Source organism: Ovis aries, chromosome 5 (assembly GCF_016772045.2).
Source record: "Ovis aries strain OAR_USU_Benz2616 breed Rambouillet chromosome 5, ARS-UI_Ramb_v3.0, whole genome shotgun sequence".
Lineage (NCBI taxonomy): Eukaryota > Metazoa > Chordata > Mammalia > Artiodactyla > Bovidae > Ovis > Ovis aries.
Window position 1 is genome coordinate 17,841,162 of NC_056058.1, and position 16,417 is coordinate 17,857,578.

General features: G+C 55.1%; 1 protein-coding gene across 5 annotated transcripts; it reads left to right on the forward strand.

Annotated features, from left to right (window-relative positions):
- The first annotated feature begins 751 nt into the window (after positions 1–751).
- On the forward strand, positions 752–14,073 carry DAPK3 (death associated protein kinase 3). 5 transcript variants are annotated; one of them, XM_027969865.3, is made up of 9 exons: positions 752–1,317; positions 1,839–1,993; positions 7,922–8,282; positions 8,548–8,677; positions 8,911–8,959; positions 9,605–9,631; positions 10,711–10,863; positions 11,581–11,626; positions 12,097–14,073. In XM_027969865.3, the coding sequence occupies exons 2-9, from the start codon at positions 1,932–1,934 to the stop codon at positions 12,631–12,633; spliced, it is 1,365 nt and encodes a 454-aa protein (XP_027825666.1). In that variant the 5' UTR covers positions 752–1,317; positions 1,839–1,931; the 3' UTR covers positions 12,634–14,073. The 5 variants fall into 5 exon arrangements, with proteins under 5 accessions (XP_027825666.1, XP_027825667.1, XP_042106082.1 ...); XM_027969866.2 differs by having other exon boundaries at positions 752–901; XM_042250148.1 differs by having other exon boundaries at positions 752–840.
- Positions 14,074–16,417: the final 2,344 nt, after the last annotated feature.

The following is a 16,417-nucleotide window of genomic DNA, read 5'->3' on the forward strand; positions in this document are numbered from 1 at the left end:
TTGTCCATCACCAACTCCCGGAGTTCACTCAAACTCAGGTCCATCGAGTTGGTGATGCCATCCAGCCATCTCCTCTGTCGTCCCCTTCTCCTGCCCCCAATCCCTCCCCGTATCAGAGTCTTTTTCAATGAGTCAACTCTTCGCATGAGGTGGCCAAAGTATTGGAGTTTCCGCTATAGCATCAGTCCTTCCAGTTAACACCCAGGACTGGTCTCCTTTAGAATGGACTGGCTGGATCTCCTTGCAGTTCAAGGGACTCTCAAGAGTCTTCTCCAACACCACAGTTCAAAAGCATCAATTCTTCGGCGCTCAGCTTTCTTCACAGTCCAACTCTCACATCCATACATGACCACAGGAAAAACCATAGCCTTGACTAGACGGACCTGGGCATAGGGTTCGCGTATTTCACGCCCAAGAAAGGCAGGAACAGGGATGCAGGACTTCAGCATCCTACTTCCCAGCTTCAGGACCCCGGTCAGAGGAGAAGGGGCGGGGTGGTCCAGGGACCGGAAGTCGGGAGGTCGACTTCCGTAAATTTGACCGACGTTCTTTACAGCCAATCAGCTGTGGGAGGCGAGCCTGTACCAAAGGTGGGGCCTCATTTTGGTGAGGAGGGCCGGACGCCCGTGGGCTGGGGCCTGAAAGGAGGCGATGGGCGGGGATTCACGAGCGCTGTGTGTGCTGACCAATAGGGGGTGGGATCCACCTCTCGGGGGTGGGCTCTGGCGGGCACGCTGACGACGCAAGGGTTGACGCGTCGCGGCGGCTGAGGCGGTGGGGCCTGAGGACGCGGCGCCCGCCAGCGCGGCTGAGGGACAGGTCCGCGGCGTGGGGTCGAGGGTGCGGAGCGGACTCGGCCCGAGGCTGCCGGTGGAGGGCGTCCTAGGAGACTTAGTAGGGGGTACTTTTGGGGATCCATGGGATGACTGAACAGGAGAAGGATCTGGACCGGGGCCTGTGAGGGGCGTGGCGGCCTCTGGGACGCTGGAGCCGGGACGTTGGGGATTGGGGGACTCTTGGCTGCGTCTCTGAAGGAAGCCGTAGGGGTCTGCCTTGGAGCTTGTGAGAAGGTTGGGGGCGAAGGATCATGGAGGAGACTCAGATGTGGCCCTTTGCGGGGTTCCGTTGTGGGTGTGGAGCTTGGGGCGGGGGCCTTTGAAACTTGAAAGAGGTGTCTTCGAGGAAGGGGGAGGAGGAAGTTAACTTTGCTAGCACGGCGGAGGTCAGAGGGAGCAAGAATGGGTTAGGGCCTTGGAGGAGCTTGGAAGCCATTGTTCAGTTCCTGGTAAATTCAGGAAGGCGGCGGCAAGAAATGGGGTAAGCCCAGCGCCGCAGAGGGTCTTAGTGACCAGCCGAGGAGGGGAGGGCATGTGGGGGCAGTGGGTAAGGAGGAGGAGGGGTTAAGCTTGCTGAGGGACAGGGAGATGGGAGTGTGTCGTAAATCTGGCAGAGAATCAGGGTGTCCCAGGGTTTGGGGGTGTGAAGAGTGGGAGAACTTATAGGAATTTGGGGGCTATGGATAAGATTGGGAGAAGCCTAGAAGGAAGAGGCAGAAAAAGACTGGGGTGTTGTGTGCAGAACCACAGATCCATGGCTCCTGGGAGTTACGGGGGTGTAAGTGGCACAAGCCTGGCTAACACTGACCCCTGGGGCAGTGTGGTATCTAAATTAGATGACACATGAAAGCACCCTGCCCACCAAATGCAAGTGCCTTCTACAGGGAAGGTGGAATTTCAGCATGGTGAATCTGAAACCTATTTGGGAGATGCTGATCGATCCTTTGACCCAGAAGTAATGACTGGCATCTCAGTCCTTTTCTGTTTTTCTGTCTCCTCCAGGGTCGCAGCGAGAGGACTCCGTGAGGTACTATTCCTAGACCACTGACCAGGTTTGTACTGGGGTGGAAGACGCTGGAAGGCAGACCGGCCACCATGTCAACATTCAGGCAGGAGGATGTGGAAGACCACTATGAGATGGGAGAGGAGCTGGGAAGGTGAGCAGTCCCCTCTGATGGGGCCCTGAGGAGGGGGGGCGACCCGACCCACTGTGGGGTCTTCTAGGGTATCTCCTCTCCTCCTGTCCTTTCTCCTGCTCTCCCCAAGCAGGGATGAGTCAGTATCATGCGCTGTGGGATGAGTTTGGGCTTTGGAGGCAGCCATTCTGGACCTGGAATTCTTGTTCCGACATCCCCTGTGCACTTCCTTTGGGAATAAACATGATCAAGTCCAAACAGCACCTAATACAGTGCCTGGCCTATGGCATGAGAGCAGCAGATGTTGGTAAAGGTCTCTCTGTGTCTTTAAACCTCTCTTGTGGGAGGCAGTGGAGCTTCTCAGGCCTCCTGTCCGGGCCCACACCCTGGCCCATTGTTAGCATTCTTGTGGGAAAGAGCAGAGGTTTCCCAATCCAGCCAGGCAGCTGATTTCCTGCCAGGCCGGGCCTGGGAGTGTCCCCTGGGAGCTCTCCCGCCTCAGACCTGCCAGCTACCATCCTTTTTACTCCCGAGCCTCAACCCTTATTTGGTGAGTTTGTTGCTGGCTGGCCTTCCCGGAACTGCCTTGGCCGGCTCCATGATGTCACCAGAAGGGAATGTAAATAACTTAGCCATTCATCAGGCTTTTGCTGAGAGAGCCTGTGGGGCTCATTTGGGATTCTGAAGTCCCTCCTTTAGGAATTTCCTCTGGTAGAGCAGCAGGGAATGCAGGCCATCTCCCCCACCCCCACGGAAAGCTCAGACTCTGTTATTGAAAATGTTAGGGCCTTCTGCTGAGAGTAGCTGGGCAGTAGTCAATAAAACTATCATGTGTGTTCCCTTTAACCCACCGATTTCACTCCTAGGAGTTAATTCTGTGAGTATAGCATATATGTAGACCTAAGATCTAGGGATGGGGAGAGTCACTGTAAGGACTTTATGTGAACAGAAGATGGGGCCTTTTCAGTGACCATCACAGCACCACTGCCTTGTCAACAGAATATTATGCAGCCATTAAAAAGAGCATGGCAACTTGTATAAAGCAAGCCATGTAGGAATTTTATTGAAATTCTCTAGTAACTGTCAACTTTAATAATTTTATTATAATGTGTTTTATTTAACTTGTTAGGTCAAACTGTTAACATTTTGGTTGTCATTCATTATAAAAATTATTATTATTATTTTTAAAATAGTTATTTATTTGGCTGCTCCAGGTCTTAGTTGCAGCACTTGGGGTTTTTTTAGTTGTGGCATGCAAGATCTAGTTCCCTGACCAGGGATGGAACCCAGGCCCCCTGGATTGGGAGCATGGAGTCTTAGCCACCGGACCACCAGGGAAGTTCCTATAAAAATTTTCAATGAAATAGTTTACTACGTGTTTTTGATGTGAAGCCTTTGAATTCTGGTGTGTCTTGTATGCTCACAGCACACCTCAGTTTGAATGGGCTGGGCAGCTTCTGTGTGGCCAGTGGCTGTCATCAAGGACAGCACTGCCCTATGTAATGATCCAGAACATTCTTAGAGACACACGAGGTGAAGGATTAATGCCATGGAACACTGTGCAGACTGTGCTGCAACTGTAGAAGTTGTAGATGTTGTTTGGCCATCTGAGTCCTGGGCTGTTTTTTGTTACACTCGCATTCATCTGTGAAAGTCTCTACCAGGCAGGACCATTATCATCCCCATTTTGTGGATGAAGAAACTGAGGCTCAGAATAGGAAACCAGCTTGCCCAAGGCCATGTAGACTGAAAGTGGCCGGGCAGGACTCAGGCCTTGAGACTAAGCCTTCCTGATCGCAAAGCGCAAGTGTGCTGGAGCCAGAAGTGGGCATTTGGCTTCTGCTTTGAGTTAAGCCCAGCCAAGTTTCCTTGTCCTGGGAGTCATGGGCTGAATAAAATGGGAGTGAGTATTTTTGTGTGGATGTGTATGGAGGGTTCTCCCAAGTCAAGTCACCTGGGCAATCTTGGAAGATAAATTAGTCTATGGTTGGTCAGTGTGGACGCCAGCCTGGTTTCTGTGTCACGGAGCATGTCTGCAACCGTTAATTCAGGCTGCTGGAGGCTGGTGTCAGAGGTCAAGGTGCCACAGGCTGGCCCCCTGAGGCTCTCTCATTGGTGTGTGATGCCCCCCTCTCCCTGCATCCTCATGTGGTCTCCCTCTGTGCGAGTCTGTGTCCTGACCTCCTCCTCTTACAAGGACACCAAACCCTGTTGGATTAAGACCCACCCCAGTGACCTCGGGCTCCCTGGTGGCTCAGTGGTAAAGAATCCGCCTGCCAGTGCTGGAGATGCAGGTTTGATCCCTGGGTTGGGACGATTCCCCGGAGGAGGAAATGGCAACCCACTCCAGTATTGCCTGGAGAATCTCATGGACAAGAGGCGCTGGGCTACAGTCCATGGGGTCGCAGAGAGTCAGACACAACTGAGCAACTTAGCACCAGTGACCTCATTTTTACTAAATTACCTCTTCAAAGGCCCTAAATCACAGTAGTCAGATTTTGGGGTCCTAGGGATTAGGATTTTTGGGGACACAATTTAGCACTAATAGTGTCTTGGTTTCCCTTCCCATTAAATTTTTTTTTTTAAAGAGAATATATTATTTATTTGGCTCTGCCAGGTCTTACTTACAGTTGCAGCACGTGGACTCCTTGATCCTCATTGCAGCGTGTGGGATCTAGTTCTTAGACCAGGGGTCCCTGCATTGGCGTGCAGAGTCTTAGCCACTAGACGACCAGGAAAGTTTCACCTCCCTCCTGCCATGAACTCTTTGTTAGTTTTTTGATTCATCTTGGAATAAAACTAGAGGGGAAGAAATCCTTGTATTTGAGAATCAGGTCACACATTCCGGCCTAGAGTGTTCCCAGTAGGCAGCAAACACGTGGCATTTGATGTAATTACTGTCGGAGTGTCATTGTTGGGTGGGAGGTGGACCTGGAAGAATTTGCTTGGTTGATGTAGGCAGAGGGGAGAAGGAAAGACATTTCAGAAATGAGGAGTGTTAGCTAAGATGTTGATGGGGGCGGGAGCAGAACGTACCCAGGGGACCATTGTGGTGGATTTAAGGGATTGGGGGGAGGCCTGATCAGGGACACATGCCATTTCTCGTCTGACTGTGCTCTTGGCTTTTAGACTAGTGTATGAGTTTCCTGTTGCTGCTGTAACAAATTACCACAATTTAGTGGCTGAGAAGAATACCCATGTTTTACGTCAAGGTCTGGGAGTCAGGAGTCTAAAATCAATCTGCTAGGCTGGTCCCTCTGGAGGCTCCTGCCTCTTCCAGCTTCTAGAGGCACTGCATCCCTGGCTCGCGGCCCCTCCCTCCATCCTCACAGGCAGCAGCACAACATCTCCCATCTCTCTCTGCCTCTGACCCTCCTGCCTCCCTCTTACGAGGACCCTGTGATAACACTGGGACCACTGGGGAGTCCAGAGTCGTCCCCATCTCAGGGACCTTAATTCTGTCTTCAGAGGCCCTCTGCCCTGTGAGGTGGCACGCCCATAGGTCCCAGGGGTTCAGACGTGGACCATTATTTAGCTCATCTTGATGGGAGATAGTTTGCACTTCCCACCTGCCTATGTTGACCTTGCCTGCCTGAGTGGGCACAGAGCATGTCTGCAGTAGCCGCCGTGGGGCCTTTGTGCCTTGATGCTCATGTGCACAGCGGCTTTAGATGCTTGCCAGCTGCATCTGGTACAGAGCGTCTTAGTAAGGTCCACTTACTGGGTCCCTTGGTTTTTCTGAAGACCCGGCTCGCTGGGCAAAGACACCCTCACTCATCTGTTTCTTGTTCTGCCTGTCCTGTCTGTGCTATCACCAACTGAAGAGATCCCCCCTGTCCCCAGGGCCCATCTCTGCCACTCCTTCCTCTACCCACGGGGTCCCATTTCTGAGAGTTGTCACAGAGTCACCTTGTCCCCTTTCTCTTGGCCCCTGGTGGGACCTGGTTGAGGTCCCTTGTGTGCCTTCTGTCTTAGACTTAGTCTGCTTTTGCGTGGCCCATAGCCAGTGGGCCACGTCCAGCCCTCGCCTAGTTCAGTATGGTCCACTGATGAACATAGGATGGTTTTTTACTTTTTTAAAGGGTTGTAAAAACACACACAAATTGTGACAGAGACCATATGGCCTGTAAAGCTTAAAATAATTATCCTCTGGCCTTTTTCACTCAACTCGTGAGTGAAAGAAAGTTAACATAGCTAAGTTCCTAGACAGCAAAAGAATTTGGACATTGGACAGCTCCCTGAAGGACAGTAAATAGTTTCCTTCTCTTCGAATAACAGCTGTCTTGAGATATAATTCACACACCATACTGTTTACTCTATTAAACTGTATAACTTAACGATCTTCCATATAGTCAGAGTTTTTCAGCCATCACCATTAAACAATCTCAGAACGTTTTCATCATCCCCAAAGGAGCTCCGTCCCCCTGGTCAGTCACCCTCATCGCCTCCTCAGCCCCTGACAACCAGAAACCTACTCTCTGGCCTGTTCTAGATGTTTCACATCAGTGGATTGTGGATTATACACTGAGTGTCCTTCTGCATCTGTTTCTCTCACTGAGCATCATATTCTCAGGGTCCATCCACATTGTAGCAAGTGTCAGGGCTTCCCCCCTTTTCAGGACTGAATAATGCTCCTGTGTGTGGAGGGACCACATTTTGTGTATGCTGTATCCCCTGATCGGCATTTATCTCTACCTAATGACTGCTGTGAATGATGGTGCTGTGAACATTTGTGTACAAGTTTTTGTAGAGTGGAATTCCTAGGTCTGAAGGTAACTCCATTTTTAAGGTTTTAAGGAACCTCCAGACAGTTTTCACCACAGCTTCCCTGTCTGGCTTTCCCACTAGCCGTGCACCAGGGTTCCAGTTTCTCCATATCCTCCCTCCTCTCTTGTGAAAACTTGTGTGCTTCTTTCACTCTGAAGCTCTTTTGGACTCAGTGGCTTTTTATCTTTTCTTAGATTTTAAACTGTGATGAAATGTGCTGTGAAAAGTTGAATCATGCAGAATCATAGCAAATATTAATAAAAAGAAAAAACCCTCTTCACTGCCCACAGTGCGTTCCAACCACCTCAAGAATGCACCCCTGGAAGCAGTGCTCCACATGAGCGCAAACTGGTCCTGAACACAGTGGCTGCCCAGAGTGTGCAGCAGCAAAAGAACCAACATGGTTCCATGTTTACCAAAATGAAGCGGGACCCTATCATGGCAAATCAGGTGGAATTTTTTGCAGTCTTGAAAGATGATTCTTGAGGCACTGAGAGGATAGACCCCCATGAAGACCTGCTCAGTGAAGACAGCAGCAGAGGAACACAAGAGTCTTTGTTGCTGCTCAGGCTTTCTTTAGTTGTGGTGAGTTAGGGCCACTCTCTAGTTGTGGTGCATAGGCTTCTCATTGCAGTGGCTTCTTTTGTTAAGGAGCATTGGCTCCGGGGCGCCTGGGCTCAGTAGTTGTGGCACTTGGGCTTAGTTGCCCCATGGCACGTGGGATCTTCCCGAACCAGTAATTGAACCTGTGACCCCTGTATTGACGGGCGGATTCTCAACCCCTGGACCATCAGGGAAATCCTGTACCTTTCTGTTTTACCCAGAATAACCTCATTCCTTGTGTTCCTCTGCTGCTGTCTTCACTGAGCAGGTCTTCATGGGGCTCTGTCCTCTCAGTGCCTCAAGAATCATCTTTCAAGACTGCAAAAAATTCCACCTGATTTGCCATGATAGGGTCCTGCTTCATTTTGGTAAACATGGAACCATGTTGGTTCTTTCGCTGCTGCACACTCTGGGCAGCCACTGTGTTCAGGGCCAGTTTGCGCTCATGTGGAGCACTGCTGCCAGGGGTGCATTCTTGAGGTGGTTGGAACGCAGTGTCCTGGGGAGTGGCCCAGGTCCCCAGAGTCCTGCATCTCTCTCAGCACCTGCTTCCTCCTCCCCTCCCATCTGTCCCTGCAGCGGACAGTTTGCGATTGTGCGGAAGTGCCGGCAGAAGGGTACTGGGAAGGAGTATGCAGCCAAGTTCATCAAGAAGCGCCGCCTGTCGTCCAGCCGCCGGGGAGTGAGCCGAGAGGAGATCGAGCGGGAGGTGAACATCCTGCGGGAGATCCGGCACCCCAACATCATCACACTGCATGACATCTTTGAGAACAGGACAGATGTGGTGCTCATCCTCGAGCTGGTCTCAGGCGGTGAGCTCTTTGACTTCCTGGCCGAGAAGGAGTCACTGACCGAGGACGAGGCTACCCAGTTCCTCAAGCAGATCCTGGACGGTGTCCACTATCTGCACTCCAAGCGCATCGCCCACTTCGACCTCAAGGTAGCCCACTGGGCCCGCAACATAGAGCCGGGGAGGAGCCTGGCCAGCGTGGGTGAGGACAGGGCTGAGAGGGTCCACCTCCTTTCTCCCAGGGTGTCCCTGCTGGGGGCATTGAGGAGATGGATGGCTCTGGGCTGGACCTGTGGAGGGGAGTCAGCCTGCACACACCCCACACACTGGGCTGGGCCAGTGCTGTTCCCTGAGACATGGGGCCAGCAGGCTCAGAGGCCCCTGTCCATCCCCCTGCCTTTCTCCCCACAACCAGCCAGAAAACATCATGCTCCTGGACAAGAATGTGCCCAACCCACGGATCAAGCTCATTGACTTTGGCATCGCCCACAAGATCGAGGCAGGGAATGAGTTCAAGAACATCTTTGGGACCCCGGAGTTTGTGGGTGAGGAACGGGTGGGCCTGGGGGCACTGGAGCATTTCCAGCTGGCTTAGGGGGAGGCAGGCCCCCCAGGCCTCAGGTTTCCCATCATCCCTAGCGCTGGGCACCGAGGACTCAAGGCCTGGGACGATCACCACCTTGGCTTTCCCTGCCAAGAGCCAGCCATATCTGTGGGCTCTGTTACTCCCCTGGGCCGTGTCCAGGGTGCCCCTGACCCTGTCTCCCTGTCCCTGCAGCTCCTGAAATCGTCAACTATGAGCCCCTGGGTCTGGAGGCAGACATGTGGTGAGTGAGGGTGGTGGGCCCAGGGCCATCCTTGTTGCTTCTCCTCAGGGAACCCTCCCCTTGTGCCCAGGAGCTGCCGGGTCACAGCCACGGGCTGGGGTGCAGCCCCTTTTCCTGGTCTTGGAGCCATGGGTCAGGGACAACACAAACCATCACCTTAGGACAGAGGTTGCTGACCTATCCAGGCTTGTGAGCTAGGAAGGGTTCTCAGGTCTTCGAAGGGTTGTTAAAAACAGACGAATATGTGACGGAGACTGTCTGTAGCCCGAAAAGCCTGAAACACTCACTGTCTCACCCTTTACATTAATGGAAAGAGTTTGCCAGGTCTGCCGTCAGCCACAGAGGCCTCAAGGGGCTCCACATCTGCATGGCCTGTGGCGCCCTTGTGCTCTGTCTACCCTGCCCACACCCCGGCCACTTTGAGTCTGAGCAGGCAGCCATGGCCAGAGGTGCCTCAGTATTTGGTCCTGAGACCCTTGGAACAGAAGGTGGGACTTGGTGGGGGCTGTTCAGACCCTGGAGGGAGAGGGTCCCTGGGGCTGACAGGCCTGCCTCCGACCTGGCTAGACAGTCTGGGACTCTGGGGGTTGGGGTGCTGAGCCTGCGGCTGAGCTGACTCCATCTCTTCTGTGTGTTATCCTCCAGGAGCATTGGCGTCATCACCTACATCCTGTGAGTACCCGCCCTCCCAGGGCTTTGCTGGGTCAGGAGGAGGGTCGGGAGGCTTCTGTGCAGGTGTCACAAGTGGAATGCAGGACCCGCAGTGCGCTGACCTGTTGCAGTGCTCAGGGGCTCTGGATGGATGGACAACTGCGTGAGTGTGTGCAGGAGAGAGTACGTTCAGGAGAGTTCCAAAGGCAGTGAAGTAACCACGCGAGGCTCTGGGCCGGGACTGTTGTCTCCTCGTCGGGCTGGCAACTCCTCTGTGTGGTGGATTCAATCACAGGCCTTTGGAGATTAGACTCAGCCTCCAGCCCCTCCCCTTCCTGGAGGTTAGAGGCAGGATGAAAGATCCATCCCTGTGACCCCACTGCTCTCCCCAACTGGCAGCCCTTTCCTTAGGGTCTTTCCACAGACACCTCATTGGTACCAACTCAGGTGTGGCTGGAAGGGGCTTGTCATGAGCAAGAAAAGACACTTCTTTTATCTCTATTCTCTGGAGTTGTTTTAGGAAATGAAACAAAGACCAAATTTTATAGCAGTAGATGCTCCTGCCTGGGGTTTTAGGAAGTTACAAAGGTTTTGTGTGCCTGCAGTTGGGAGTGAAAACCAGCTATACATATCTCTCACCTAAAAAGTCACAGCATCACACGTCCAGATCCGTGCAGGGTGGTGGTGTGGCCTCAGCGCAGCACACTGGAAGGACACCTGACGTCTGTGGTGTCGGCCAGGACCACCAGCACCGCCCCCCAACCCCAGTTAACCATTTTGCCTCTAACTACTAAAGGCTTCAGGGAAGGGGCTTTGAGACCAAGCCTCTGAGACTAAGTCTATGGGGATACTTTGAGGTTCTGCAGAGATTTTGCTGACTCATTTTAGCACCCCTCACTGGCTGGGCAGTGGATTTTCCCTGCCTCTGGTTGGCGGCTGGGCGCGTTTATGCAGGGTGACTAGGGGCCTGGCATCAACCTCCCTCCCCATCTGCCCCCTCCATGGGCACAGCGGAGCTGGGTGGTGGCCTGGGCAGCATCCTGGTTGTGGAGTGACCGCACACCTGTCTGGCCCCCCTGAGCCTGGTGTCCGTCTCCTAGGCTGAGTGGCGCATCCCCATTCCTGGGTGAAACCAAGCAGGAGACGTTGACCAACATCTCGGCTGTGAACTACGACTTTGACGAGGAGTACTTCAGCAACACCAGCGAGCTGGCCAAGGACTTCATCCGCCGTCTGCTTGTCAAAGACCCCAAGTAGGAGCACTGGGCCGGGCAGGGTGGGCCAGGCAAGTCCCCCAGAATGGGCGCTGTGGCTGAGGACAAGTAATATATCCATCTGAGATGCCACTCCCGTACCTGGGAGTTGGCCATGGCACCTGTTCTGGGCGGAGATAGCACAGGGAGACCTAGGCTGGCCCTCCTATGAAGCTGCTTCTTACAAAGCTTTTCATTTGTTGCCAGTGTTTAGGATAGGAGGTTTCATATAAAATTCTAAATTACTGTTTGGTTTTTTTCCCTAGAAAGAGCTAAATATGCTGGCAACACAGAGCTTTCATTCACCCAGAGGTGCTCCCATGGGGTAGTCCTCCCCAGGCTCCTCCTCTGGGTGTCTGAGTTATGAGACCCCAACATTAGGTGTCAATGCTCTTAGCGGAAAACATGGAAACCCTGGAGTCCACGTCATCCCCAAGCCCCTTGATGGGCTCCTTATGGCCGGCCAAGCAGAGTGGGAGACCTTAATTGTGCCTGTACTGGCATGGTTGTTTCAGAAACTTGCTGCTGGGCTGGACAGTGACTTCAGGGACCAGGTTTCAGGGTGGTGGCCCAGGGGAGGTGCCCTGAGTCAGCCACAAGTAGGGCTGAGAGCCAGAGCTGCAGCGGGGAGAGCGTGGACCACCCCTTCCTGCTCTCTGTGGGGCGGACAGTGAAGGCGGCACTCATGCAACTAACCAGTTCTGGGGGCTCTTCCAGGAGGAGAATGACCATCGCCCAGAGCCTGGAGCATTCCTGGATCAAGGTGAGGTGGTGGGGCTGCCCCCACATGGGCATGGTAGTTGGGAGCAGCCCCAGCATGGGCGAGGGTCCCCACGGAGTGGGCCTAGATGCTGTGGGCACAGGGTGTATGTCAGTGTAGTGTCGGAGTTGTCTCATTGAACTGTTGGCTAGAGTCCACAGCCCCTCTGCACAGTTCTGGGTGGCCTCCCCAGAACTTCTCATAAAGGGATCATCTCCAGGCCAAGGTCAGGCTTGGCAGCCTCAGTCAAGGGTCAGAGTGAATACTTCTGGCTCTGTGGTCTCTGGTGTGACCATGTGGTCTGCCCTCAGGTCTCAGCTCAACCATCAGCGGGAAAGTGCCAGGACCATGTGTACTTAGATGGGCAGGGCCATGGGCTAATATAACGTGGGTGGAGGGCCAGACATGGCCCGGGGGGCTGCCCTGCGGCCCTGGTCCAAGGCGCCCTTTCCTCCCCTCTTCTCCCCCTGCAGGCCATCCGGCGGCGAAATGTACGGCGGGAAGACAGCGGCCGGAAGCCAGAGCGGCGGCGCCTGAAGACGGCACGCCTCAAGGAGTACACCATCAAGTCACACTCGAGCATGCCCCCCAACAACACCTACATCAACTTCGAGCGCTTCTCCAAAGTGCTGGAGGAGGTGGCGGCAGCCGAGGAGGGCCTGCGCGGGCTGGAGCACAGCCGACGCCTGTTCCATGAGGACCTTGAGGCGCTGACGGCCATCTACGAGGAGAAGGAGGCCTGGTACCGTGAGGAGAATGAGAGCCTAGGCCAGGACCTGCGGCGGCTGCGCCAGGAGCTGCACAAGACGGAGGCGCTGCAGCGGCAGGCACAGGAGGAGGCCAAGGGGGCCCTGCTCGGGGCCAGTGGGCTCAAGCGCCGCTTTAGCCGCCTGGAGAACCGCTACGAGGCACTGGCCAAGCAGGTGGCCTCTGAGATGCGGTTCGTGCAGGATCTGGTGCGTGCCATGGAGCAGGAGAAGCTGCAGGAGGGGGAGTGCAGTCTCCGCTAGGGCTGCCCAGGGTGTGGCATCCTCGGCCGTGGCAGACCCCATCGCCCCGATGTGGCCCCGCAGCGCCCAGGAACTGGAGGCAGGATGTGCTCCATGGGGCCCGGGAATCCACGGCCCAGGGACGGCTTGGCCCGGCTCCACCCCAGAGGAGGGGGCTTGTCTGGGTCTTCTCTGCACCGCCCTAGTGCCCCCAGCCTAGCCCCTCCCTCCCTCGTGTGGCTCCACTCAGGGAGCCTCCAGGGCAGCATCACCTCAGGGCCTCTTGCGAGGGGCGGCACATCCACGAAACTGGCCACGGTGGACACACATGCCTCACACCCGCCCCGGGTTGGGCTGGCAGCCTTCATGTTCAGAGCCTGGCCGGCAGCCCCAGGCTCTCTATTTGGTCCAAGGGTGTGGAATCTCGGTGCGGGGGCATGGCGGCTGTCTGTGAATGTCCTGGGGCTCAGAACTGAGGGAGAGCCTCTGCTTGACACCCTGGCTCCTCCACTCTGAAGAAGAGAAACTGCTCCTCCAGAGTCAGTGGTGGAAGGGCCTCTGATCCAGATCCCCCAGCCCCTTTCAGTGCCCCCAGCCCTTGAGGAGGTGTCAGTCTGGGGGCTGTGTTGCAGGGGGTGGTGGTGCCAGGGCCCAGGGCCCAGGTGCGGTAAAGGAAGTATCTGCAAGGCTGAGTCTCCACTTCTTGCCAAGGCAGGCCTCCCGTGGGGAAGGGGGTGAAGAGCCCTGGAACCTCCCCGTCTCTTCAGCTCCCTGACAACGCTTAGAGCCTTCAGCAGGGTCCCAACCCCGCCTCATCCCTAGCCCCACCCTATCATACTCCCTTCGCCAGTGCTACCCTTGGATCAGCATCTCTCTAGTGGACGCCCTGGAGTAACTGCTAGGGACCCTTGTTACCAGCATCCCCTACCTGGAGAGCCCCATGGTCCCTTACAGCCTGCCCCACCTTCCTGCGTTCCGTGCAGCTGCTGGAGAAGGCGCCCTGTGGTCTCCGTGGCAATGCTGCTTTTTGCCACTAGGTGCTGCCCTGCAGCACGGTCCAGAGAATGTGCCCTAAGAACCAGGCTTCAGCAAAACCTGGGTCCCAGCTGTGGCCATGCTGAGCTCCAGCGGAGTTCCCTGCTGCCGTTGTGTTAATCCAGGGGCCCTTATGCAGCCCCCCGCCCTTAGTCCGAGAGGAGTCCTCGCAGCAGAGGCCAGCCAAGGCCATATGCGGGGAGGAATGGGTGGGCAGGTGGGTGGCACTTCACCTGTGGCCCTGGCAGGGCTCAGGCTATAACACCCTGCAGGGCTGAGGAGGACATTGGAGCCTGGCTGTGGGGCTGGCAAAAAGGGGCAGGGCGGGCCCACTCTGTGCCCCTCACAAGCACCATTGTGTGACACACACAGCTCTGAGCATGTGCCTGCTGCCAGCCTTAAGGAAATAAAACCCACTTCCCTGGCTCCTGCTCTTCTCTGCTTGGCTGGGATGGGGGTGGCCTGCCTGGCAGTTAGCTGACACCATGGCCTCTGTGGCCTCTTGTATCTTTCCTCTGTTGCTCCCGGCCCTTACAGCCCTGGGGGGTGTTGGAGGCTGCCCCTATCTTGGGGCTCAGCTGGGGATGTCTCTGAAGAGCTAGAGGCGTCCAGGCGACTGTAGTTGGCTTGGAGGGGTTTTCTGTCCCTCTGCTGCTCCTGAGATGCTGCCAGGTCACAGCCCCCTGCCTGCTCTGGGCCTGCCTGGAGGTGTCCTTGCCACTCCTGCCCCCAGTCGCCCAGCCTCTGGGTCTGGAATGTGGCTCTGAAGAGGGTCCCTCTGACTCGCTTCTTCCTTCCCAGCGGCCTGGTCAGCATTCTGTTCCCTCGTTCCTTGCATCTCCCTATTCCCCCTGTTTTAAACCAATTTTAGAAAAATTGAGAAGACTCTGTAAAATTCGTTTTTCGTTTTTTATTTGGGGGTGTTCCTTTTTTTGTGGCCATGAAGTGCAGCATGGGAGATCTTAGTTCCCCAACCAGGGATCAGACCCATGTGTCCTGCAGTGGAAGCACAGGACCCTAACCACTGGATCACCAGGGAATTACCTGTCTTTTTGGTCAACGGCTTCCACTTTCAGAGTCTCAGTAGATTTCAGCCTATGGCGTGGTCGAACCCACTCGGTTTTCTCCAGTCGGTCCGTGATTGTCCTGGTGGTAGCCCTTTGAGACAGGACTCTGAGCAGCACATCCCCCTGTGATTCATTGCAAAATGCAGTCAGCCTGTGGCAGGAAAGGGGCGCCCAGTGTGGGTGACTGTGTGAGCCATTGTCCAGGTGCCACCTGGAAAAGAAATGGGCTTCCATGCAGTGCTGGAGGGCCTCCAGACCCCAAGAGGGGTGAGCCAGAGGCCCCCTGAAGACTCCGGGGCACCAGTGAATAGCATTCAGCTAGCCAGCCTTTACCCAGTTAGGCTGTCAGGGAGATAATGAGAGGCAAAGGAGGGGCCTCACTCTCCCAGTCTTTCTGATTAAGGCTTCCGGGTAGAAACCACAGCCCTCTTTGGACTCACACCTGCCCTTTCAGAATCCAGAGCACTTCTGTGCTGAGGGCAAATTTCCCAGTGTCTTCAGGGTCCTTGCTCTGAGATGACCTCTGCCCCCTGACCCAGGTTGTCTTGAATTGCTTTCTCAATCTGTCAGCTAAGGGCACAGGGAACCACTGTGTGTTCACAAAGCACCTGCCAGTGTCTCTGTCCCCCACAATCATTTACGGATAGTATTGACCCTTGGCGGAGCCTGCAAGCTAACATGCTGTGATTCACCTTGTCTAGCAGACAGGCCCCCAAGGAGCCCCCGCTCCTGCTCCCTACTCCCTTAAGAGCAGGCTGGCCTCCTGGCAGTTTGATGACAGAATGCTGTGGAGGTGCTGGAGGACACATTGGTGGGTAGGCTGCACAGACTGACTTCAGCTGACTTCATTGCTGGCTTTGACATGGTGAGCTTTGTCCACATGTTGGACAGGCCCATGTGGCAAGTAACAGCCAGCGGGCAGCAAAGCCCACCAACCATGTGAGGGGTCCTAGCTGTGGGTTCTTCCCTAGTCCAGCCTTCGAATAAAGCCCAGCCTGGGCTGGCACCTGGATTGCAGCCTCCTGAGGGACCCTCTGCAGAGGACCCAGGTAGGCCAATCAAGACTCCTGGCCCACAACTGTGAGATGACAACACATGTTGTTTTAAGGCGCTGGGTGTGAGGTAGCAGACTTGCACTGATGAAGGCGCACAGCAACCCCACCTACTGGTTCACTGAGCAACTCAACTCACTTCCCCTCTTTCAGCACCCAGTCCCTCTGCCATGCCCTCAGCCCCTTTTCTTTCAGGAGTGTGATTGGGGGTGGTGGTGGTGCAAGTTAGTGCTGAGTGCTACAAGGAGCATGGGCCTCCCAGTAGGTCTGCAGAACCAGGGCTCCCTGTGTCTGGCTTTGTCTTCTTGCCTGCTTTTTGAGGAGCTTCCCTGGCGGCTCAGTGGTAAAGAATCTGCCTGCAATGCAGGAGAAGAGACGTGGGTTCGATCCCTGGGTTGAGAAGATCCCCTGGAGGAGGAAATGACAACCCACTCCAGTTTTCTTTCTTGGAGGATCCCATGGACAGAGGAGCATGGTGGACTAGTCCCTAGTATTGAAAAGAGCTGGACACGACTAAGGAGGCTTAGCACACACCCGTGCTGCTGCTTGAGCGGGGCTGGGTGGGGGTGGGTAGGGGATGGGGAGTATGAACCATGGGAGCCATGAGTCCCATCCTCCCAGCTGGTGGCGTCAGGATGGACCTGCCCAGCG